Source organism: Antechinus flavipes, chromosome 4, assembly GCF_016432865.1.
Source record: "Antechinus flavipes isolate AdamAnt ecotype Samford, QLD, Australia chromosome 4, AdamAnt_v2, whole genome shotgun sequence".
NCBI lineage: Eukaryota > Metazoa > Chordata > Mammalia > Dasyuromorphia > Dasyuridae > Antechinus > Antechinus flavipes.
Genome location: NC_067401.1, coordinates 55,509,578 through 55,536,350, shown reverse-complemented (window position 1 = coordinate 55,536,350; position 26,773 = coordinate 55,509,578). Strand labels below are relative to the sequence as shown.

Genomic DNA, 26,773 nt, shown 5'->3' with positions numbered 1-26,773 from the left:
GATTAAGGAGTTTCAGAGTTCATCATGGAAGTGAAACATTTTTTAGTGATAGAAAAATCAAAGCTATAATCATTTACTGAATGTAATTGAATTGGAATGGAAAAATAAGCCATGGATTTGAGAAGACAAAGGAACTCAAGGTTATAAGGTTTAAGGGAATATCAACACATATGTTGAAGTATCCTCATATAAGAGTGGAAATTGTTAGAGAGGAAAATTATATGTCAGGCATTTGAAAAAGGAGGAAGAATGATCTTGGACGTGGTAGTTAGTACATGGCTGTCAGACACTGGAATGGTTGAGAATGAAGGAGAATTTGCTGAGTGTTGATGGTAGAAATAGAGTCTGGAGGGGACAGTGGGATTATTCCCCAAGAACTGAATCTTCAAGCACAACTGGGACTGCTGAATATGCAGTAGGTGATCTGTTCAGATATAAAGGAGATGGTAGCAGAAAAACACTAACCCAAAGACCAAAAGATATATGTTAATGCTGGCTCTGTGAAAGACTTCCTAGAGGACTTCTAGACTCACTTATTTCAAAGAATTATCATGAAGACAAATGTCAGAGTCAGGAGAGAAATCATTGAGAGCTGGAAGGGACCCTTAAAAAATGTGAAACCATTTAGAAAAAAATTAAAGTTCTATGGAAAATGAAATATTAATAATATAATTCCAATCATTAAAAATAGGGATAAAAAATTCAGAGAACATTTTAAAATTCTGATATCATATATAATTATTTAGTTAGGTTAAAGAAAAACTTACCAGTTCCATGGAATGTTGTGCCCACAACTCGAACACAGCTTGGTACTCGCAGGTCCCAGAATCTCACAGTCTTATCTTGGGAACCAGATGCAATCATCCATCCACTCCAGGTATAAAGTGCTAAAATATGACCTGTGTGTAAAGACGGTCATATAATAGGTGAGTGAAGAATAAAACCTCCTCCAACACAGATAAAATTCAGTATTCAATAATTGGACATGGATAAGAAATGGGATATTCTGATTAATAGTGATTTACCATATGTCTCAATTCTCAATAGATAAACAATTTTCAAAGAATTACAATGCAATTATAAGCAAAATCCTACATAGAAAACCTACATTCTGCTGTCCTATCCAAGTGTGGAAGTGATACTGTGCAGTTGAAGGTAATACTACTAGAAAGTTGGGTTTTAAATATCAGCCTGATGATGGACAGTAAACCTATTTCTGGAGATTGAGCCTCATTAATTCATAAAAGCCCCATCACCTGGTGAGTTATCCTATGATGATTTTTTTTTTTTACTATAGTCATAAAAGCCATATTAGTATGTTGAAGGGTTATGATCTAAATCAGCCAAGTGAATAACTACACTGAAGATATCCTAGATCTCTGAGGTAATGTATATAACATTAAATATAATATTAACAGGACTTATTGTGATAGAATGCAAAGTACTGAACCAAGAGTCAGAAAGTCCTCAGTTTGAATTCTGCCCTGACACTTAGTTATATGATCCTGGTAAAACATTCTAATTTTTTGGTGTTCTAGTTTCTTCATATGCAAAATAAAGGATGACACCTGTACCCAATTTCATAGACCTCATATGACCCTCAAAAGAGACTATGTATATAAAGTGATTTGCAAACTTTAAAACAATATACCCTTGATTAATAGTAGTAGTAACAAAATTATTAATGAGTTAGTCAACAACATTACTGTCTTAATGCCAGACATTGTGCTAAATGCTAGAGACACAAAGAAAGAGAAAAATAGTCCCTGACCTCAAGGGAACTCAAATTCTATTAGAGGAGACATGTAAATAAGTAGGTATCAGTACAATCTAAATGAGAAGATAGAATTGGTGAAAGGTAAGGCACTAGCAGCTGAACAGAAATGGGCAGACCTCCTGAAGAAAGTGACATTTGAGCTAGAGAAGATAAAAAGAGAGGGTAAAGAGGGAGAGCATTTCAGACTTGGAGAGCAATTAGCATAAAAGCACAAAGACTGAAAGTAGAATCCCTTTGTAAGAAAGGACAAGTTGAACTATAGAGCACATGGATGGGAGTCAAGTATAAGAAGTCTGTCAAAATTAAAAATGGCCAAGTTTGAAAACTTTTTTAAGACAGTGAGTTTTATATTTGAACCTAAAAAAGCTGCCAGATTTACTAAGTAGAAGGTGTCATGATTAGATCTAAATTTTAGGAAAATAACTTGGCAATTGTGTAGATAGCAATCCCATTTAAGGTTTCCAGGCAAAGATACTATACCCAGGATCATACAGCTAGTAAGTATCTGAAACTAGATTTATATTCAGGTCTTCTTCACCCCAGATGAAGTGCTCTATCCACTGTGTCACCTGCTTGCCCCTAACAGACACCAGGAACTGGAATTCTTATACTCTACCCCTTGGCTTACTTCAACTTTGTTATTCAGTCAAGTCCTAGTCTTTGTGACCTCATTAGCTGTTTTCTTGGCAAAATCCCAGAATCAGCACTCTAGCCCCTGTACCACCTAGCTGCCCCTCCATGAGGAGGGACTTAAGAGAAATCAATTAGAAGGCTATTACAATAATCCAAGTAGAGGTGGTAAGACATTGGAATAGGATAAATGTTGTATGAGTGTGGGAAAAGAATTATGTGCTAGACATGTTGTGAAGGTAGAAATGAGAAGATGTAATAACAGAATGGATATGTGAAATGAGTAACCTGAGAATGACAGTGAAGTTGCAATCCTGGGTAACTTCAAGAATGATGGTACCTTCAACAGTAAAAAGGTAACTAGTAAGAGGGGAAGGTCTCAAAGAAAAGCCAATGAGTTTTATTTGGATATGTTAAGTTTAAGATGTCTACTGGACATATAATTAGAGATATACAAAAGGCAACTAGCAAAAACGCAAAAACACAAAAACACACACACACACACACACACAAAAACAAAACCTGGAACTCAGAAGAGCTGGATATATAAAACCTGGAAATCATCTGCATTTTTGTGCTTAGTTCAGTAACAGACACATAACAGGCACTTGGTAAACATTTACTGATTACTAAATATTTATTGACTTAACTTGAAACAAACCAAGTATCCAACAACTGGGGAATGACTAAATAAATGATAGCAACTGAAAAAATAAATCATTATACCATAAGAGCAAATATGAATAAAAGACATATTAAGATTAATATGAAATAATATACAGTGAAAAAAACAAACAACCCCCCCCCATAAACATACCAAGACTACAACTATGTAAGCAGTATAAATAGCAAAAAACAAAAACAAAAACAAAAAAAACACAGAAAAATATACCAAAAAAAAAAAGGTTCAGAAGGGGACATGGAAAAGAAAAACAATCAGGATGAATTAGCTGCTATCTTATTAAAGTAAATAAAGTAAATTTTTTAAAACTGTAAATTTCAAAAAAATGCATTAACTGCAAAACAACTTTTAAAAACTGGCTCTTATAAAACAACTAAAATCAAGCTTTACATACCAGTATGACCACTCAGAGCATGAAGGCCTTGCCCTCGTTGACAATCTGTTGTATAAATATTACAATCTCCTGCTCCAGCACTTATCAAAATAGCTCCACCACTTTCTGGACCTTCCATAAATGCCAAATCTCTAATGGTCCCATCATGCATACTGAATTCCAGATCAGGTCCTGAAACAGTAATTTAAATTTTTGAAAAAGAAAAACATAAGAACTATGGCTGAGGGACAGCATAATATGAGGAAAAGAACACTGATTCTGGAGTCAAATGATTAAGATTCAATCTCTGCTCTACTATTACCTGCTTAACCTTATGGAAATCATTTTAGCTTGTTTTGGGTTCCTGTTTTGCTCATCTGAGCTAAATCTTATGAATTTAAGGAGTGCTGCTGCATATTACTGTGATAACATGAGATTATAAAACTATCTTAAATCTTATGCATCCCACTACACATAGCTGGGGTTCTCCAAGATATTTTTAAATTTAGAATTAGATTTTACAATCCAATTCATTTCCCCTGGATAAATTAAAACAATATAAACTTGAGAAATCAAGACACTAATTTTTCATAAATGTTAAAGAATGACACAATAGCAAAAATAAATAAATAAATTATATAAGTAGAAAAAAAGACTCAAATTAACAGCACCTTTTGATTTGACCAAACTTTTATGGCTAGTCCTTATTAGCAACTTATAATAGTATTAGTGATCCTCTTTCCTCTTCCTTCCCCTCCTCTTTCACCTCACTGGAATTGAAAGTTTACAGAACTCCTGCTACATTCTTAAGTCTCATCCAAAAGAAGAAAAGAAAAGAAATACTAATCAGATATTAACTAATCCTCTATTAGTACAATCCTGGATAATTAGTTAAAACAATACATTCAGGCTCAAACAATATCTTGTCAAATTTAAAGTATATAAATGAAAAAAAGATCACTCTTAAGCATAAGCTAAACTTTTTCGTATTTGCAATTAAAATTTTTAAAAAACATTTTGTCAGAGATACAATGGAGAAATTAAAAGCATACATCCATAAGAAATTTTTGTGCCCTACCTGTTGCATTACAAGTCTCCGCATTAAAAGGTAGTACTTTAACATATTTATCATTAGAGCCAGTAGCTAATAATTGGCCACAAGGACTCCACGCTACACAGTAGATTGATCCTTTATGATGTTTATTCCTCTTAAACCGTACCACTGGCTGCTTGGGAGAGCTATATGCACTGAAAGAAAGAGAAAAGTAACTATGATGTAGTAACCATATATATATGTATATGTATATATATATAAATTCTCCTTGTTGATAAATAGCTCAAAATAACACTTTATGAAATAATGTTTATTAATGCATTAAAATTCATTTTTGGTTTAATATTTAGTTTATTTGGTTTAATAGATAATAAAAGGGTCAGACCAATCTTATATCAGACCTGACTTTGGTTGACAGTTTTTTTTTGATATTTCAAAATCTAGGTGCCTTCTTTAAAAGTTTTCTTTCATCCATATCTGGCTTAACGGCTCACTGAACAAATGTGGTATACTATGAACAATGAAAAAAGTAATGATTAGCATTTACATAGTGCTTTGATCTCATTTGAGCTTCATAATAATACTGTGAGGAAGATAATAATATCCCCATTTTATAGATGAAGACACTGACTTGCTCAGTCATATATCCAGTAAGCATTTGTGAACTCAAGTATTCCTGACTCTGAGATCAGAACTCTATCTACTACGCCACTTAGATGCCATCTTACTAACAAAATCTCTTTTCTTTTTTAAAAAATTATTACAATAATTTTAAAATGATTAGTTTATATGTTTAAAAAGACAAATATCAAGCAAGATATTATCTCTTTCATATATAAACAATCAGTTATAAGTTGTAGCCAATTAGATATCCACACTAAGTCTGGTATCAATATGATAAGCCCCCAGGAGCTCCCAAACGAGAGGTAAACCAGTCAGTATATATTCTAATAGAGTAGCAGACCTTAAAGCGCAATGTTACATAAAATATAAATTATTCTTTTTTGTGGTTGTTATTGTTATTTCAGTTATGTTCAACTTTTAGTAACTCTTGGAATTTTCTTGGCAAAAATACTAGAATGGTTTGCCATTTCCTTCTCCAGTTCATTTTAAAGATGAGGAAATTGAGGCAAATGGGTTTACATGACTTGTCCAGGGTCATACAAGTAGGATCTGAAGCTGAATCTGAACTCAAGTCTTCCTGAATCCAGGACTAGGACTCAATCCACTGTGCAACTTAGCTTCCCATAACTATTTATTTGATACAGAACTCCTGTGATTATTGTTATTGTTGTTATTCTGTCTGATACAGTCAATTGAATCCACATGTATTATTAAGACATAAATAATATTTTAAAATTAATGTTCACTTAGAATATATCCTTATGAAAATTATCTTATAAAGTTAATCAGACACATCTATTTCAGGTAATTTTTACATGCAAAAAAAAAAAAAAAAAACTAATACAAAACAGTTGGTAGGAAAAACTAAGTAGAAAGCCAATAATGACAATTGAGAAGGACCATGTGACAATGAAAATATTAAAACAATGATGACTATCTTTTTGATTGTCATCATATATACATACCTAGGATCAATGACTTCTGGATAGGCACATACTCTCAAGGTTTTTGAATTTGAGCCAACAGCATACAAATTACCAACTGGATGAAAAGCCACAGCTCGAACAGCTTGTGTGTCTTCTAAGGTGTTAATACAAACAAACTGCTTCTTTGACTTGTCACCCTGAAGAAAGAATGTTTTAAAAATTAAATATATATTGAGTTTTAAATATATTTCAATTGTATGTTAAAGTATGATTCCTATGTATCGTAAAGCTCAATGAACTAAAAATCAGGTGATTTTATAAGGTTCAAATTTCCCCAATTTTTATACTTTTTCTTTATTCATAAATAAACTAAACTCAGAAATATTCATGTTTTTTCAAAATACATTTCTTCTGTCACAATAACAAGATATAGGAACAAATGTATAACATCAAATTGAGTTTTTTTTTTATTTTTTTGGGTAAAATTCCATGAAAATTTATTATGAATATTTTTTATTTTGTACTCAGAATATTTTTGTTCTTGTATTTAAAACTAATTACGTAATAATTTTTTGTTCCTTTGAATTTTCATGGATATATACAAAAACATTCACTAACCGCCCAAATTTATATATCTCGTTGAGATTTGCATAGCACTTCACAAACAATATCATATTTGCTCTATTAAACTCCTTTGATAATACAAATTTCCTATCCAACCATGTAAAAAAGTGATGGGTTACCACACAAAGCAGATAAAGGGAAAATGGGTAGGAGTGAAATTTATTGTCAGTGAAATGACCACAACCTGCTAATAATGACGGCCTTTGCCAAATAGCAAATTTCTCAAACCAAGCAATTATAAATTAAACAAAGCAGGAAGAATGAATTACTAATTTTTTTTAAAAAAATGAAAACTTTTAGAAGTATTACCTCATCACCTCTTGACTTTGATAGAGCACCTGAAGAATCTGAAAAATGTGGCTGAATGACACAATGGTCTGTTGAACTATTTGAACAAAAATGCAAAGTCAGTGTGTTTTGAATATAAGAACAAAAACAAGATCAATTGTAGTTTTCGATCTCTTAATTTTTATTAGATCAGTCAACATGCACTTATTAAGCACAAATGTCTAGCATTGTTCTAGGTATAGTATAATGTTTCAATACTGGTAGTATTATTTTAAAAATAAGAGAGTTTCCAAATAGCTGGGAAACAATAACAGAAATGGATATAACACAAAATTATAATGATCAATCAATAAATATTTATTAAGCACCTACACTGCTCCAACTACTGGGCTAAACACTATGATATTATGATGATAACAATCATTTATATAATGCTTCGAGAATTCCAAAGCACTTTACACATTTTATGCTCAGTTGTATAGTAGTAGAAACTCTTAATTCTTCAGGTGATCATAGAAAGAAATATTAGATGTCCCAAAAGTCTTAGCGCAGTTTAAAGCTTTTAGAAATTAAAATTAATAAAATCTCTCTTTTCCATTTTAAAAATTATTAATACAATAATTTTTAAATGATTAGATTATTTCTTTTGAAAAAAGACCAATATTAAACAAGATAGTGCATTTCTTTCATCTATTATTTCCCCCTCCTAAATATGAAATAAACAATCCTAAACTGTAGATGGCTAAGTCAAAGAAATGATCACACTAAATCTGGTATCAATATGGTGAAACCCCCAGGGGAGTGGAGAACCAGCTTACCTAAGGATGGATAAATCAGTCAGTATATACCACAAGAGGGTAGCTTCTTAAGTTTAAAGCTGCACTAAAACTTTTGGGACATTCTGTATTTGTCAGAATTCATTCTTGAAGTTGGAATGTTGATGATAATTTCGGTATAATGACTGTTTCCAAATTCAAATTATTTTTAAACCAAATAATCCTCAAAAGTATTTGATTTCAAGAAAATAATGAAAAAAGCACTCTTTCCATTACTATAGGACATCAAATTATTTGATCCATTCAATGGTGATAAAAGAAAAATTAGCCTTTTTGACACTATTCAGCGTTGATAAATGTATAAATGCTACAACTTACAAAATTATTAACCCATATCTTACTGTATTTGTCCCAGTATATTCCTAACAGAATTCTCATGTCTCCAGCTCCCCCCTCCAAAAAAAATTATGTTGAATTTCTTTTGCATCTACTTATACACATACATGCTGTTTTCCTCAATAGAATGTAAGTTCTTTGAGAGCAGAGAGTATTTTCTTTGTCTTAGTATCCCCAGTGCCTGATCCACAGTAGTTGTTTAATAAATGATTGCTGACTAATTGGCCCTAATCCTCATAAGGCTGAAACAATGAAGAGTGATGGTGGGTATCCATGGCAGAAAAGAATAAAGACTCAGAGATAACAGAAAAAGCTGTGTTTATCACTAGGAAGGAGGCATGACAAAGTAAGTGCTAACTAGATGATAAAATTGGAAGGCAAGTATATATTGCAAGGGACATAAGGGACTAAGATGTGAATGGAAAAGAAAATAGCAAAATTTTGATGGGTTTTTTTTTATGTTCCCCAAAATAGTGTTACTAAGTATGAATTTGGTCCACTGTAATATTCTGGAGATTTAATCTGACCCATCTGGTCAAAAAAGAAAAAAGCTTTTTCCTACTTTCTTCTACAAGCAGTTGCCTATCTTTTTATGGGTATTTGTTTGGAAGGGATACTAGGTAAGATAAAAGGAGATGCTGTTTGGTTTGTCAGTAACCAAATGTGTTTTTTAAAAATTATTATTATAGCTTTTAATTTACAAAACATATGCATGGGTAATTTTTCAGCATTGACCCTTGCAAAACCTTCTATTCCAACTTTTCCCCTCCTTCCCCTCACCCCCTCCCCTATGCAGGTAGTATAATGCATGTTAAAAAGAGTAACCAAATTTTCAAAAGAGATACAAAGAAAGGGGGGAAAACTTCTTCCATGCTATTAAGAAGCTCGCAATCTAATTGGCAGAGACAACATATAATCAACCAAATACGTACAAACAAGGTAGATACAGGATAAAGTGGATGTAAGCTTAGTAGGAAGATACTAAAATTCATGAGAATCAGGAAATGCTTCTTGCAGAAGGGAAACTTTGGCCAGGGAAGACAGGAGGTAGAGGTAGAGGTAGAGGAGACTCTTGGACTTGGAGGAAAGTCAGTGAAAATTCTCAGTCAAGAGATGGAGTGTCATGGGCAAAAAATGGTAAGGAGGCCCATGTCACCAGATCACAAAGTAATCAGGAGGCCAGTGTCACCAGGTCACAGTATAATCAAGTGTCCTTGAGTACGCAATTAGAGTTAACATGTAGGTTTATCAAGGGATTTAAAAGCCAAAGAGAGCATTTGATATTTGAATTTGGAGGCAACATTTAGAAGTACCTGAATTTGTCTGCATAAGAGGATGACATGGTCAGACCTGCTTTTTAGGAAGATCACTTTAACAGTAGAATGAAGGAGGGACTGGAGTGGGGAGAGATTGAAGCAAGCAGAACTGCTAGAAGTCCCAGCAGGAGGTGATGAGAACTTGAATCAGGGCAGTGGCAGAAGCAGAGAAGACAAGAAGGCATATACAAAATATGTTATAAAAGTATAGATAGATTGGGGAAAGTGAATAAGAGGTGAGAGCTAAGGAACTGAGGATGAAACCTAGGTTGTGGGCCTAGTGGTACTTTTAAGAGTAATATGGAAATCAGAGGAAAGGGTTTGACCAAGCATATGGCTTTTATCAAGATTGTAGAGTAGGAAGGAACTGGGACACATTAGAGCTGGAGAGGATTTTCAACAAAATCTAATCCAGCCCCATCAGTTGTGAAAAGAGAAAAACAAGTCCAAAGTTATGTTATGTGCCCAATGCTACACAGGAAATAAAGCAGCAAAGGTGAGATCCAAGTCCCGAGTTTTAAATCCAAAGCTCTTTCCATCATGCCACAAAAAGGCACTGGCAAACAAAGAGGCCAGGATATATCCAGGAGTTGAGGCAGAGATTCCAGGAATGAAAAGGTTTTATGCTTCTCACAGTCATAAAGACAAACAGGAGACAAAGTTAAGGTCCAGATACCACAACCCTGTCTCCAACAGAGATAAAATGTAGCACACACAAGTCATTTAGCTACTGCCTGCCTCAATTTTCTTTACTGTGAAATGAGGATGATAACAGCACATAGCTGTTGCAAGGATAAAATGAGATAATAATCATAAAGCACTCTGCACAAAGTCTGGCACAAAGTAGGTGCTATATAAGTGATTATTCTCCAAACCTACTCAGGCATATGAATGGGGGAGTGGATTGTACACCCTGCAAAATGTTAGGGCTAAAAATCTTCTAATGACTTCAAGCTTTAACATAGAATGGGGCACCTAACATAACAACCAATGGGACAGTATGATAATGATGATGATGATGATGACAATTAGGATGATAATAATAACATATAGCTTTACAACGTGCCAGGCACTCAAAATGTTTGTAGCAGCCCTATTTGTAGTGGCTAGAAACTGGAAAATGAATGGATGCCCATCAATTGGAGAATGGCTGGGTAAACTGTGGTATATGAATGTTATGGAATATTATTGTTCTGTAAGAAATGACCAGCAGGATGAATACAGAGAGGACTGGCGAGACTTATATGAACTGATGCTAAGTGAAATGAGCAGAACCAGGAGATCATTATACACTTCGACAACGATATTGTATGAGGACATATTTTGATGGAAGTGGATCTTTGACAAAGAGACCTAACTGAGTTTCAATTGATAAATGACGGACAAAAGCAGCTACACCCAAAGAACGAACACTGGGAAACGAATGTGAACTATCTGCATTTTTGTTTTTCTTCCCAGGTTATTTATACCTTCTGAATCCAATTCTCCCTGTGCAACAAGAGAACTGTTCGGTTCTGCAAACATATATTGTATCTAGGATATACTGCAACATATCCAACATATAAAGGACTGCTCGCCATCTAGGGGAGGGGGTGGAGGGAAGGAGGGGGGAAAAAAAATCGGAAAAGAAACGAGTGCAAGGGATAATGTTGTCAATATAAAGTAATCATTAAATAAAAATTTAAAAAAATAAAAAATAAAAAATAAAAAAATAAACAATGTGCCAGGCACTGTGCTAATATCTTTACATGATCTACTCAGCAAAATGTTAGCAATGTGATATGGGTTATGCCAACTGACTGGCATACTATGATTTATAGTTCAATGGAACAAGCATTCCCTTTTAGCCTTGAGAGCAATCCGGGATTGAGTCACGAGATAGACTTGAATTACACTTAGGTCTTAAAGGAATACATATAGTCTGCAAGATCCTGACTTGGGGAATGGATTAGAGCTTCCAAGAACTGAGAAGCAGTGAAAAGATAGCTTTCCCAAACCAGTTCGAGATTTGAGGAAGATAAGCTAAAAACAAACAGTGGTACTGAGGCAACTGAAAGGAGAAACTATAAGCTTAGCCTGAAAAGGGAGCCATCAGGTCATACAAACATCTTATAACAGGTCTAAGGTCAAAGCTATACACCAACATATCTCTTCAAGGACTGAGAAAAGCTCATTTAAAAAGGTCTATTTTTCCCCAACTTCCCTCCCTATAACTATTAAGAAACTACCCCGATTTTGCTTCAAACACAAGGAGGCCAGGGAGTTAGACAAACCTAAAGTTTCAAATTAGGACAATGAGCTCTGTTTGAATGTGAGGAATTTTCCTAACTGGGGCCTCTGACCTACTGTAATCGTACTAATAACTTTTTGTTTGATATCAACTCCACAAAACCTTTAGAGAATGGGGCTACCTAGACTTGGAAGGCCATTATACTGTCTTGGGCTAAAAGTGAGCTAATGTCAAATGTGCGATAGGAAATAGAAAGGTGGAAACAAAAAAGGCCTTAAGTGCATTTGATCTTCATCCCTTCCAAGGAAGCAATCAAGTACTTCCGATAGTAGCACTATCCTACCTACCAATTTTATAGCATTATTTCTAATTGTAAGCAAACTAAGTACTTACATTTGGTTTCCACGGACAGGTGACTCTTCAAGAAGAGGAATCTGGTTTGATGCATGATTAAGAGGAGTGCTTGTATTAACATTTTGCAAATCTGGAGTGATCCTCTGAGTAGAGTCTGGAGGAGGTGTTACAAAATTAGCAGAAGTGTTGTTAGATCCATTTCCTTTGCTTCCATTACATTGTTTGCCAAGTGTTGGTACTTCATTACCAAGACTATCCATACCAATATTTAATTCTCCAAGCTTTTGAATAGATCTGTAAGACAATTATTTCGAAACAAAATATATTCATCACTTCAAAAAGGATGAAATCCTTGAAAAAAAAGAGAAAAAATTGTCATAGGTCATCTGTAATAAGTTTACATACTAGAAAATGATAAATCAATTATGAAAAGCAATTATTAGTCAATTTACTAAAATTGGTGTCATTATTTCTTATAGCACTAATGTCAAAGTAACAACAGATTTCTCAAATGAGTGCTATCTTAATATTCAAACTAACTATAAAGCAGAAGGTTTTCCTTCATTTTAATATCATTTTTCTTACAGAAAATAGTTTTTATGGAAATTTCCATTTAATAATCATGCTAATTGTTAATATTTTTTAAAACCTCAAATTAAAAGTTCAATTAAAATCTTGTTCTAACTCCTGATCATGATATAGAGGGAACTCTGGTATGGCCAGATGGCAGACAACAAAATGAGAACAAATAACCACAATTCAGACCACAGTACATGGTAGAAGCATGGCCTTAATGGTCTGATGCTAGTTTGAGAGACTGAGTTATATGAATTTTAATCACAAAGTCCCCCAAAGCATGGTTTCTAGAAGTCTAGAGACCAAATCTACAATAGTAGGTGTATTAGCCCAGACTACTAGACTATACTTCAAGCCCAGCAGATTTCTAGAGAATAGGCCCTGGAAGGCTTAACACTCTCAGAATGAGAACATTCATGCTGGGGCCCAGCTATTCTGATTGCTAAGTGAGTGTAAACTGGCCCCAGACCACAAAATCACAAGATCCCAGCCAGCCAGTGAGCAAGGACATTACTGAAAGTCTGACATTGCTAGATGATTAAGAGATTATGGTCTATAATATCACATTTGGTATTAACAAATTTCCATTGCACTCAAGGTAAAGTAAAAATGTCAATAAAATGAATTAAATAAAATTAATTTTTTTGAGAGGGGCATAGAATAGATTTTTGCAGCCAATTTCAATTTACTCAGAGAACAAATGAAAAGGAAGAAAAATATAGACTGCAAAGAATTTAAACAAAAACAAAACCTTACTTCTTTCAAAATTTCCTAATCTGAATTCATCTCCTGTTCCTGAATCCTTTGGTGTCCTTTTCACCAAAGTCTTTCACTGAGACCCACTTATTCATTTTTTTGTTGTCACTGAATCGTTTTCAATCATATGAGACTCTTTATATGTCACCATTTAGGGTTTTCTTGGGAAAATATTGGAATGGTTTGCTGTTTCCTGTGCCAGCCACTGGCACAGAATAAAAGAATTATTTTTTTCATAGAATTATCTCTCTCTTCAAATGAGAACATTATATTTCTTTATTACAAGATGGGGTTCTTTTGATTATGGGAGAAACAACAGTCATGTAAACAAAAAATAACAAAACTTTCTTTAAAAGATAAAACACAGATAAGTTGTTTCACAGTAGCTAAACACTTCTAATTAAGGCAGGCAGTAAAGTGGAAAAATTAAAGAATGAGGAATCTGAAAAATCCACAAACTATTAAAAAGTTATCCCATTTGGAGGATTTATGGAAGAACATGAACAAAAATAACATGAGATGAGAAGCATATCTAAGCTGCAAATATTCAGTGATACAGCAATTCCAATGAAATACCAAATTACTAAATAAGAGTATACTATCTGGGAAAAAATGATTATGGATCACCTATGATGCTTGCAAATTTCTAGAAAAGCAGAAAACTATTAACAATAATCAATACAATAAATACAATTAGTTGAATTTCTATAGATTCATTCAGAAATGGATATTACCCTGAAGGATTGGAACATAATTATGTTCTAAACAGTTGTTAATACTTTAAGCTCCAAGTAATAAGAAAGCCAGTTTCAGAATTATATATAAGAATAATTAAAAGTCGACATCACCTAATGATGACCCTAGGGTCTCAAGAGTCCTTTGTCCAGCACTATTTTATCATGTAGTAAAATAATTAAATTAATTGTAAAAATATTAAGTTTATCAATTATCAAATTCAGTGTTGTTGCTATGTCTAAAATGATGAAACTGATTTCAAAATAACCTTGGCAAGGCAAAAAAGTAGTCTGTCAAAAACAGTTAATTCAAGAGGGAAAAGAACACCATAGGGACAAAAAATGAATTACACAGCTATAAACCAGGTCATGACTACAGTAATTAAACACAAGTCATGGAAGCAAGGGATCCAACATAATGAGTCACAATTTAAATGTGTCCAAGACAATGTTGATAAAATGTTGTTAAATACAACAATGTTGTTAAAATATAAAACAAAACTCTAGTATGGTAAAAGCTTGGCTTAATGAGGAACACTTAACTAATTTCTGGACTTTTCACATCATTTCTTTTCAGCCTCCTGTTCTATGACTAGTAAATCCTTCCATCTAACTAGCCCAACCAGAGATTGGAAATAACGAGAGAGTGGAGATGAAAAGAGAGGAAATCTACTGGAGAAGAGAGGGTGGATTTGTGCATGCAGAGGGATTAGCCTTGACACAGTCACCAAGTGAGACCAAAACGAAGGTGCAGAAAATGATGGAAGGCGTCTGGGTGATTAGGATTAGGATAAGGAGACAAGAAAAGGAGGAGGGAAGAGGAAAGAGCAACTAACAAACGGAGGTCTTAATTTTTTTTTTTTTTTGTAAAATATGAGTTATAGTTCTTAATTGTTATGGTGGGAAAAGAAGGAGCCACAGTGCATTTTAGGAGGGATGAAAAGGTTTAGAAGATCTGCTGCAAAGAATGAAATAGTGAATTAATTAGAAAAGTAAAAAAAAAAGATTGCCTTGCCATTATGAAGGCCCAGTTCAATTTATGGTGGCACATAATCTGTAACGTTTCATATTTTTCTTACTGAGGAGACAGGTGGACGAGCAGCAGTAGTAAATGGTAGGAATTATCCAAGGCTGAGACTTGGTAGGACAAGATCAAGAGTGTTCTAAAAAGGAAAGAAAGTGACTCAAGAATAGAGTTTAGAATGAAATGGTTCACCAAAAGGAGAAGAGAGGGCAGTACAGCTAGTGTAGGAGTAATGTCATAGGGAAAAAAACAGGAGTCCAGACATAAGAGATCACCAAGAGGATAAAGAACAATAGACTGGGATCAGATAAAGAAATGTCAGAGAAGTGGTCCATTTGCAGGTAAAGACAAAATCAAGAATATGACTGTTGGGGCAGCCAGGTGGTACAGTGGATAGAGCACCAGCCCTGAATTCAGGAGGACCTGAGTTCATATTTGGACTCAGACACTTCCTAGCTATATGACCCTGTGCAAGTCACTTAAAAAAAAATAAAGAATATGACTGTTTATGGCTGAGGTAGAGAACTACCTCATGGGAAATAAGTAAGTTGAGGAATGATTAGGTGTTTAAGGGAATATCAGTATATAAACTGAAGTCCTCTAGTATAAGAGCAGGAATTGGGGAGGAGAAAAAAATTATAAACCAGGCACCAAACTCTTTGGAGAAGGAAGGGGAGTGACTTGAGGGTCTATAGAAAAAGGTTCCTGGGATTTTGATTTGGGTAGTAGAGATGAATAGCATGAAAGTGACAGGAAGAGAGGTTATTGAGTGATGGAAGAAGGGTACAGAAAGTGATAATGAGGTATAAGAAGTATTCCAATGAGTTGGAGGAAATAAGTGCAAGTGCAGCAGTGCTGGAAATTGAGGCCAGGAAAGCTAAATTATCAGAATTACCAGGTCTCAGTGAGAGCTAGAAAATGAAAGGCATGGGAAAGGAACAGACTTAAGGTGAAAACAAGATCATTCCCTATGAAATAAGCATTCCAGAAGAGTATGGTAGAAGAGGTGGGAAGCTTTAGAGTATGACACAGGTTGAGGGAAATAGGAATAAGGGATTGGGGGTGAGAGAATTTGGAGAAGTTGGGCAGAGAAATGGATTTGAATGATAATAGTTGGAAAATCAAAATCACTGGGATGAGAATGGTCTGATAAGGAAAAGTTTTTAATTGCTGAAGAACAAGTTTAGGTAGGTTTTCATTGTCCAACTTTCATAGAAGTTAAAGCCTCTGGACTCCTCAGAATAATATACAAAATAAATACAAATACAACATAAAATACAAAGGATTAGAAAAGGAAATAAATATATTAAAGTTTTATCAAAATAGTTTTTAAAAAGTTCACAGAACTCAAGTTAAGAATTCCTGTATTAAACTAAATTCTAGTCAGGTCTTTTAATAAAGGACATAAGAAGATATACGGAACACTTAGGTCAGGGGTCCTCAAAGTATGGCCCGCAGACCAGATGCAGCAGCTAAGGACGTTTATCCCCCTCACCCAGGGCTATGAAGTTTCTTTATTTAAAGGCCCACAAAACAAAGTTTTTGTTTTTACTATAGTCCAGCCCTCCAACAGTCTGAGGGATAGTGAACTGGCCTCCTATTTAAAAAGTTTGAGGACCCCTGAGTAGGTGATCTACAGAAAAACAAACAAAATTATTAAAAAATTGAGAAATTTGTTACATAAGAAAAGATTAAATTAGTGGGGATAAATTAAAAAGGGGAAAAGTGTTGAGGAATAACACTGCCATTTTAATGTATAAACTTGTTATTCTAGGAATAGCAATATTTTAACTTTCTTGCCAAAATTATAAGACTCTAAGTAGAAGCAATGCTAAATATGTTTCCTGATAGCATTAAACTAGACTATGCTACAAGAGAAATTACAGAATTCAATTAATTGAAATTTCATCAATCACTTAATAAAAATAAATTTAAAAATCACTTAATAAAAAAGTGTTCAAGGCACAGTGCTAGTACTGAGGATATAAAAAACAAAAAAGCCCTATTTTCAAAGAAATTACATCTTACTGGGAATTAAAGATAGGAGGAGTCAGATGACAAGAGACACACAACAATATATATTAATTAATAAGGTATTAATTAATTAATTGAAGCAACTAGAGGAGGGGAAAAACACTAACAACAATATTTTAAAAGGAGGATAAATGGGTTTTAAAATGATTTAACCAGAGGAGGGCTCAGACTAGATGAATCTGTAGTATTCTATAATTATAAGATGCTTAGTTCAAATTTGAAAGGCAGCTACTGTTTAAAGAAGGTGAAAGGTACTCATAACTAATAATAATTGTTAATTACTCCCCAGGTCAGAAAAGAGTATCAAGACCATTTTCTTGCCATTGGTGATCCTTGTTTGATTAGAGAGTAAGAGGACTTATGAAAGTTTCCAGGGTGTTAATACTTAAGGTGATTTGACCAGATATAGAACTCTGGTAGAATTATGGTAATGTAGAGAAAGTAGAGAGGAGGGCACAAGAAAAGATGAGGCACTTCACTGATATATCAAGCCCTCCAGCTATATTGAGTTCTAAGTTCAGATACCATATCATGAAATAATATCAGCACCTGAGGTCAATAGAGACAAAGCCTTGAGAGATCTGATTCTGAATCAGTCCTGAGCCCTAATCTTCCTTATGAGAAAAGGGTGTGCCTGGATAGAGAAACAAGGGGAATAGGCGCTTGGTGAGTGTGAGCAAATCTGTAACATAAGAGTCTTTAATACATGAGAAATTATTGGAAGCAAAATACAAGAATCTTAAGCTTTTCAGCTATATTAATAAAAGGCATCATATTTTGTTAAAAAAAAAAAAAAACTCAGTTAACTTTTAAAAGTTGAAAAAAATTGTCCCAAAAAAAAACCAACCTATTAAGGAACTGCTCAGTAAGATTCTGTTGCTGGTCAGAACCATCTTCTTGATTTACACCTCCTTCAAGTAGCATTTGCTGGTAAATTTGTCGCTGCTGTTCCTTCTGTTCTAAATGCTGCTGATACCGTAATCTCTGCCTATAATATTCTTGAAACTGTTCTGTTGAATCACGAAGCTTTAAAAAAATTAGATTACACAAATATAAATACATTTTAAAAGACTATGACAAATAACTAAAAACTATAAGAACTTTATTATAATAAATTTACTCTATTAAATTTGATTTAAATTTTTAATCTGTCAAACATATTAAATATTGCTCATACTGTTCTATACAAAATATTAGCATAACAGTAAGGTCAAGAACATGGCTCCATATTCAAGTAGGCCAATTAGCTTTGATCTATTCTCGGGTCCCAGACTGTATTCCTAACCCCAACCATCCATCTTTAAAAATATATAATTTATGGTCTAACAAGATCTAACAAGAAATCCAGATGGCTCAAAATAAATCCATCAGTGCTGACAGAAAAAGCAATTAAACATTTATCTCTTATTATGATCTAAAAGTTTAATATTTTATTAAAGCTTTTTATTTTCAAAATATATGCATAGATAATCTTCAACATTCACCCTTGCAAAACCTTGTGTTCCAAAATTTTTCCCTCCCTTCCTCCCACCCCCTGCTCTAGATGGCAAGTAATCTATGTTAAATATATGCAACTCTTCTATATATATTTCCACAATTATCATGCTGCTACAAGTTTAATTTTTCATACAAAGGATATTACTGTTCCACAAAATGTTTCGATAGTCTTGTTCAACATGCTTAATTTAAGTATTAAAATTCCTTAGTTATGCCATATAGGAAACTTAACAAAACTTCACTCTTATGAAGTATTTTAGAATGGTTTAAAATAACTTCTAAAAACAAAAAGAAAAAAGATAAACTATTTCAATTTTCCTATTGGCACAATAACTATACAACATCTAGAAGAAAGATATTCTCTAAATGTAGATTAATATTTGCTAGATTCTATTGTTGGCAACAAAAGATTCTATTACCAAGCTGCTGTTATATAGAGTAATAATAGGCCTATTCTCCTCTGGGATGGCTATATACCAGTTAACAGGTCAAGTGTTCTGAAAGAATCTTGGAACAGAATGACCAGCTTGAGAGGTGACCAATACAGAACTTTTTAAGAATTCTCTTTTAAGAGAACTTCTATATGTATACAATATACACACATACACACATATATTACACATATATATGTGTGTAATTAAATAGGAGAGAAAATGAGAAAATAAGAGAGACAGAGATAGAGACTGTTGAAATTATTCTCAAAAAGCACTCTCAAAAGTCAATAGGAAAAAATGCCATGGCTTAATTGTTGACTTGTTAAAAACACAAGTGTATAGCTAAGTTTATTATTCACTTACTACAATTCAATATTTTCTACTGAAAAAAATCAGAAAGAATTAGTTAAATGATATGTTTATTTCCAACAATCTTACTATCAATAATATATTAAATGTTTTTTTCTGCCAACTATTCGTTAACAGCAATATTTATGGGAGATAGCAAACAGTATCAGTTTAAATAAGAAATTTTACTGTCACCATGAAATGTTTCAACTCAACAATTTTAACTGGAATGACCTTTTCTAATGGCTCTACATAAAATTAATCCTGATTTTAGAAACTATATTGTTTTCCTTCAGAGCTATAAGAAAATTCAAGAAATAATCTCCAACCCTTAAAACTCAAAATCAAATACAGGTTTATATTAATAGTGTAGATAGTAGCTTTCTCATTAAAGTAAAAGATTACAAGATATAATTGAAAACCTAAGCCTATGTTTGATCCATTTTTTATTACTCTTGGGCTAGAGATATACAGACTTAGTAGAAAACATAATTATACATTGACAAATCTATATTGCCCAGTCATTCATGATCAAGTTTTTAAAAATACCCTATATTCATTTGAGAAGAGGGGAAATAAGCCATTCACAAGAAAAAGTCAAAAATATTTCCCCAAAGAAGCACTAGAAAACTACAGCTAAATTCCAAATCAACAAGTTCTAGTTTGTATTTAAATGATGATGTTACCTCATTTTTTTCTGGCTTGGCTGGTACAGGATTTTGTGTTCCATTGACTGGCTCTTTTTCTGAAGCTGAACCCTGCTCTAAGTTTTCACTGCTCACAGGATGCTGTGCTTCTGAAGGAGTATCACTTCTTTCCATAAAGTACAAAAGGAAGAAAAATGATGAAATTAGTGTAGGCAAACAGGTGTGGGGAGAGATATATTTCAATAGAAAACATGTTCACAAAGAGCTGCGAAGAAAAATCTCATATAAGACAAATGTAACAAGTAAATTTCTTGAAAATTTATTTTTTCATGAAAAAAATTAGATTCCTACATTAGGAAACCTTCCAGACTCTACAGACCTAATATGGTGAAAAGAAAAGAGCATTGAACTAAGGTTCCAGCCTATTTATTAGCTATATGACTTTTGAAGAGTCACTTAAAGTCTATGTGCTCCAGTTTCCTCACTTAGTATGGTAGATGAACTAAATTACTGTTTTCTAAGATTCATTCCTATTTTAAATTTATATAATTCTGTGTTATATCCTCTCTCCAAATAGTTTCTTAAGGATTACCCCATGCCTTCCTTTAATATCTCTCTATATTTTCCTGAAAAACTGTCTTCAATTTCTCTATATTTAATACAAGCAAAAGGTGAATATATAATTTTCCATTTTTGAGTATGTCTCATTTACAATCTACTTAAGATGGATTTATCTGGTTATTCTTAATATTCTTCATTTGTCCATTCATTCAGAAATGCTGGCAACAACCTAAATGGAGACAGACCAGGACCCGGAATCAACAGTCTTAGGAACAGCTATGCCCCAAAACCATCAGATCTGGTTAAAGTACAACTTCCAAAACCATCACCAAGGGGAGAAATCCAGGAGAAAGGTCACTTCCTCAATGCCATCAGTAGCAACTGGCAACCAACTACTATCTACTGATATAAAAAGAACCATGGGCAGCACTGATCCAGACCAGCAGCACCAAACTCAAATAGAAATGGATCCCTGCTGGCGACATTCTAAAAAACCACAAACTAACATTCTCTCTGTTTTGTTGTATTTTTATAAACATTTCCCAATTACAATTTAATCTGATTTGGCTGATACAGCCCAGGGACCTTGTCGACATTTCTAATCCTGACCACTGCTCTTATTTACTATCAGCTCTCTACCATTACAGTAAAGTAACTCCTGTGAAGAACAGATCAACCTTCCTAACCAACTTCCTCTCACAGAGGCAGGCAAGTCTGCCTAGCTAAAGCAGCCAAAAAAAAAAAAAAAAAAAAAAAAGGGCAGAAAAAAACTGAAGAAAAGACAGGAGACAACATATTTCATTTAAGTCAAACTACCACCAATACTATCTCTCTTCCAACCCTGATAGAGGCAACCCAGGACCCTAAACCCAAGAACCCTTCAGAATAGCAATGCTTCCAGCCTAGAGCCCATAGTGATGATCTTGGAAAGCACCTTTGTGAGATGGAGGCTGCTAAGTGCTCCTCTGGGTGCTACAGCCACAGCTTTGGAAAACACAGAAAAGAAAATCCCTATCTTCAAAGTCCTTGGCCCAGTCCAAAGCTGAAACATCAGAAACTGCTATGATTTTATCAGTGCAAATGACATCAAAAAGAGGCATTACCATCTGCTTTGCTGCTATAATTTAAGGACCACAGAATCTTTTCTGAGTTATGACTGAAACAAACTATGTATTGATCTCCCTATGACAATGTGAGCTCTGATATGAGTGACAGCAGAGATTCTCTTTTCTATTTGTATCTCCAGCACTAAGCACAGTGCTTTCCTGTAGTAAGCACTTATAATCAATGCTTTATTCATTCATTCTTTAAAAGTCCTTGTAATATGAAGAATTATGAATTAAACATAATAATATCATATTGGGGATAAATATGTTAGCAGCCAAATTTTTAAAATAAGACTTTACTTTATTAATTTTTTTTGGCTGAATGGATACAGCTAGAGAAGAGTCAAGAAGCCTTGAGTTCTAATCTAAACTTACCTTAGATACTTACTGATTTATGATCTTAGACTAATTATGTATTATCTCTGAGACTCAGTCTCTTCATTGGTAAAAAAGGGCGATTCTAACACAGCCTGCCTCACAAGATTATTGTGAGGATCAAATGAGAGTTATAAAGTACTTTTCAAACTCTAAAGCATTATGTAGATGTAATGAATTTAGAAATTAAGTGGGAAAACAAATATAAACCTATCGATTAATCACTGAATTTAAAAAGACTAAGAAATTAATTTCCACTAATGTTTATGTCTAAGACACTTAATTTGCTCTTTAGGAGATGATTTAGTATTTAAGTGTCTAAAAGCAGTTGAGAAAACTACTTACTAAAGACGGACTAAATATATTCAATTCCTAAAATACACACAAATATATTTTCAATAATAATACATTTGCATTTCAGCACAACTTTCATTCAGCTGTGTTCTGAGTATCAAATGAGATACTATCCATAAAGCACTTAGGGCATACTTGGCATATAGCAGATGATACAGAAATGCTTATTCCTCTCCTTGCCTATATAGTATGACACAGAAGCTTTCCAGTTCCTTACATCACTCATTTAATAATATAAGTAGTCTTTATTTCTTGTCACTTCATATTTCACTACTTGATTCAACTCTGACTAAATGGTGTACACAAAGACAATCCATTTACTAAAGCTTTTGACAATGTACTGACTGAAAAAAAGAGTATATATTCACCTGAAAGTGAATACATTTAAGATGAAGCTTCAAAAAAAATATCATGCCTAAAAGTCAAGTCTGCTCATGTCTGCCATTAAAAGACACTCCCATTTCATATCTGCAATATTTTGGGTGCCATTATTTGTAAAGTACTTAATGAAGTCCTTTGCACACAGTAGGCAATTGATTAAATGCTTTTTCCCTTCCTCTTCCACTTCCCCTACCATGTACCCTTCTCATGGAAGGTACTTCTAGAAGCAGCTATGGTAGTATCTGGAACTGATGTATCTGATTATAGATCAGATTACAGATCCTCTTTACAGTATCAATGCCTAGTAGGGATAGTACTGTAGAAGAGACCATTCCTTTCTTAGAGTAGAAGGTGAAGAAAAATGGGATTAAAGGGAAGGATGAAGGAAGATTCAAGTGTTATTTTAAAATGGCCACTGTTTTCAGTGCAATTGGGAAATGTTTGACAAAAATACAATCCAACATAATGTTAATTTTTTTTATTACAGCTTTTTATTTACAAGATATATGCATGGGTAATTTTTCAGCATTGACAATTGCAAAACCTTTAGTTCCAATTTTTCCTCTCCTTCCTTCCATCCCCTGCCCCAGATGGCAGTTAGACCAATACATGTTAAATATGTTAAAGTATATATTAAATACAATATACAACATAATATTAACTTATGATTTTTTAAGTCAATATGCAGGGATAACTAGGTGATGCAGTTGATGGGAGTGTCAGACCTAAAATCTTGATTTCAAATCTGGTCTAAGATACTTAGTAGCTACATGACCTTGAGGCAAACAACTACAACAAAGTGTGCTTACAGGAATCCATTTCTGTTTGAACTTAACACCACTGATGTTCTATTATAAACCCTAGTCACTTAATTTCTCTGAGAATCAATTTTCTCATCTGTAAAATGAGAATAGCAATACCTGCAGCACTACTTTATATGATTATAGGGATCAAATGAAATGATATTTGTAAAGTTCTTTGCAAACTTAAAAGTGCCATTTAAATGTCCATTATTATTATTATTCCCATGCCTCTAAGTAACTCTATCCAATGTTACTTAAAAATATTAACCAATCAACAAATCTTTATCAAATTTCTGCTGCATGACAGATACTGGGGTAGGCAGTGAAGCTAAAACTGTAAGGAATTAACTTGTGCTGGTCTCAAAAACTTTAAGGTTCATCTGCCCCAAAGATATTAAACTGTACATGCCCTTTGACACAGCAACATTCTCACTTGGTTTATATCCCAAAGAAATCAAAAATAGAAGAAACTTAAGTACATAAGAGACATAACTATAAAAATATTTATAGCAATTCTTTATGGGGACAAAGAACTGATGTGGGTGTGGTCCCTTTAAGAATTGATTTATTCTTTCTGATTCCCAACCCCTCCTAGTTGATGCATTATCAATCCAGGACCTTTTGATTCACAAATCCTGGTCCCTTTGAATTCCAATAAAAGATCCAGGCCTGTCCCAGCCTCACCTGGATCTGAGCCAACTTGGGACTCCACCCATAGGCCCCTCCAGCTGAATCTCTCATTATAAAAGAGTTAAGCTGGAATCCTTTCTTTGCAGAGGTTCCAAATATATCAGCCTTATGCCTGGCATGCCAGGACCCTCTGTCCACTGGAATCCTGTTTCCTGTGCCCTTCTTATTTCTTTATCTTTACCTATTTCCTAGAGTAACTAGACTCTAACCTTACTTCCAAACCCCATAATAAACCTCTTTTATCAATCTAGCTTTTCGGGCCAATAAATTCCTTTATTGGAGACTCGCACTGCCACTAGACTTCATTTAACTCCGTATCCTTGTGCCGAATCCAAAGGAGTTGCAGGGGAGCTCTATTTGACTCCCTGTACCCCGAACCTGCCACTAGACCTCAAACCCTAATTTCATTTAGATACCCTATACCTAGACCTCATCAGAACTGGGAACTGGGGTTGGTGGGTACCATCAATAGGAGAATGGGATTAATAAATAATATATGTATATAAATATGATGGAACACTACAATGCTATAAGAAATAATGAAGGGGATAGTTTCAGAGAAACTCGGGAAGGGTTATAAGAATTGAACTAGGAAATTTATACAATAACAACAATACAATTACCAACTATAATTCCATAAGATTTGTGTTTAAACACATTACTCATTTTCTAATTAAAGAACTGACAGATTCAAAGTGCAGACTGAGATTTTGGGGAGGGTGATGGGACATAGATATGCTGTTTTTCCATAAATATCCATATTTTTAACAAAGGTTTTGTTTTTCTTACTCTCTCAATGAGGAAGGAGAAGGGAAGAAGTAGGAGAGAAAGCAGATTTTCATTAAAATAAAATACAATTTAATTTCTTTAAAGATAATTATAAAATTCACTCTGCAAAAACAAAATGTTTTCTATCACACAGCAATTTTTATAAACAAATACTTACCGTTCAGGTGATTCTTCATAAATACTATGACATTCTGTATTTTCAAGCATGAGACTTCTACTAAGGTTTTGTACTCCTGGATAATGAAAATTAGCAAAGGAATGTGACATTGGAGAAGTTTTGTTTCCAAGATCTGAGATTCGCTTATCATGATTAGTTAAACCACAAGTTAAGCCATCTAAAGCAGGATTCAGAGAGCGTGTCATGTATGCATCAGCTGACTGAGGCCTTCTCATTGGGGATGAAGGATAAGGAGAAAGTTTGCTGATAAGAGGAGTAAGAAGATCAGCATATGCAGCTTTTGTAGGCTTCAAGAGTTTGTCAACATGAATATTCAGCATCTTTTGTTCAAAAGCACAAGAGAAAACAGTAGGTGGAAGATTTTGAAGCCATGACAATAAACTCAAGTCCAAATCATCACAACCATTACCACATAAAAGGTCAATGCCAAGAAGTACTTCACTTTCTGTGATTTCTTCTCCAGTTGCTTTACTCTGACAAAATTCAACACAACACTCATAAAGTAGTCCCTTCATTACAAGCTGAAATAAACGATTGTTACTTGCTTTAAAGCCAGCTTCACTTAGTTTCCTGTCAGCAGGAATGAACTCTGCTACCATAACACAAGCCTCTTCAAAACAGTGAACTCGTGCAGTGCTGGGGTTCCAGTCCTTGAATTCTGCATGATTAGTCAGGCGAGGCAAAGTAAGTAATAGACAGAGTTTGCTATAGTCATCTTTAGAAGGGCAGTATTCTTCTAAGGCATGGAGGCACTGCACAGCTTCTTGCATGGTAAATTCCAACTGTAAACAAAAAATACTAAAATTGATCATTCTTTGAAAAGATCACAAACTGAATAGAATTTCTTTTTTCAATACAAGATTTTGTCAAGCTAGTTTTTGTAATCTTTTAACTGCAAAGGGTGTATAGAATTTAACAATATATATGAAAAATATAAGTTTTCATTTGAACACCTAAACTCTGCTCCCACTACCTTCCTAATCAAAATTTTCAACATAAGCCTCCTGAAATAATCTTCGTCGAAGTCAGTGCAAATGAAGCTCTGAACTATAGGAAAGATTAAAGCCTTGCAATAGGATTAACCTGCTTATTAAAATACTTAAACAAATTTGGGGATACACACACACACACACACACATCTAGTTTTAAAACCCGGAGTATGTATATATGTAGTATATACATATATATACACACATACATAACATATAAAAAAAATTATATTGGATTTTAAAATTGCCAAATCTTGAAAAGTGAAAGCTGAATGACCAGGATTCTAGCAGGATGATTTTAGTAGGAGAGACCTCATTGATTAAAGATGGATCCTTTGATACTGAAGGAGTTAACAATGGGACAATTTTGACTAGCAGATAAAAACTATTAGTTTTTTTGGTTCTGCATCTTTCAAGAAAGCTGTAATTGTTTTTAACCAAAGGTTT

General features: G+C 33.9%; 1 protein-coding gene across 4 annotated transcripts in view; it reads right to left on the bottom strand.

Moving 5' to 3' along the window:
- The window catches only part of WDR47 (WD repeat domain 47), a 76,171-nt gene that overhangs the window by 11,442 nt on the left and 37,956 nt on the right, over nucleotides 1-26,773 (bottom strand). For 2 of the 4 annotated variants that reach the window (XM_051993166.1, XM_051993168.1), the window contains exons 5-13: nucleotides 25,317-26,119; nucleotides 20,140-20,266; nucleotides 18,022-18,200; nucleotides 12,090-12,344; nucleotides 7,000-7,075; nucleotides 6,106-6,263; nucleotides 4,541-4,710; nucleotides 3,484-3,654; nucleotides 768-899 (exon numbers count right to left, since the gene is read on the bottom strand). In XM_051993166.1, the coding sequence (XP_051849126.1) occupies nucleotides 768-899; nucleotides 3,484-3,654; nucleotides 4,541-4,710; nucleotides 6,106-6,263; nucleotides 7,000-7,075; nucleotides 12,090-12,344; nucleotides 18,022-18,200; nucleotides 20,140-20,266; nucleotides 25,317-26,119 (2,071 nt within the window). The remainder of the gene's footprint in view (nucleotides 1-767; nucleotides 900-3,483; nucleotides 3,655-4,540; nucleotides 4,711-6,105; nucleotides 6,264-6,999; nucleotides 7,076-12,089; nucleotides 12,345-18,021; nucleotides 18,201-20,139; nucleotides 20,267-25,316; nucleotides 26,120-26,773) is intronic. The other 2 variants (XM_051993167.1, XM_051993169.1) reach the window with 1 other exon arrangement.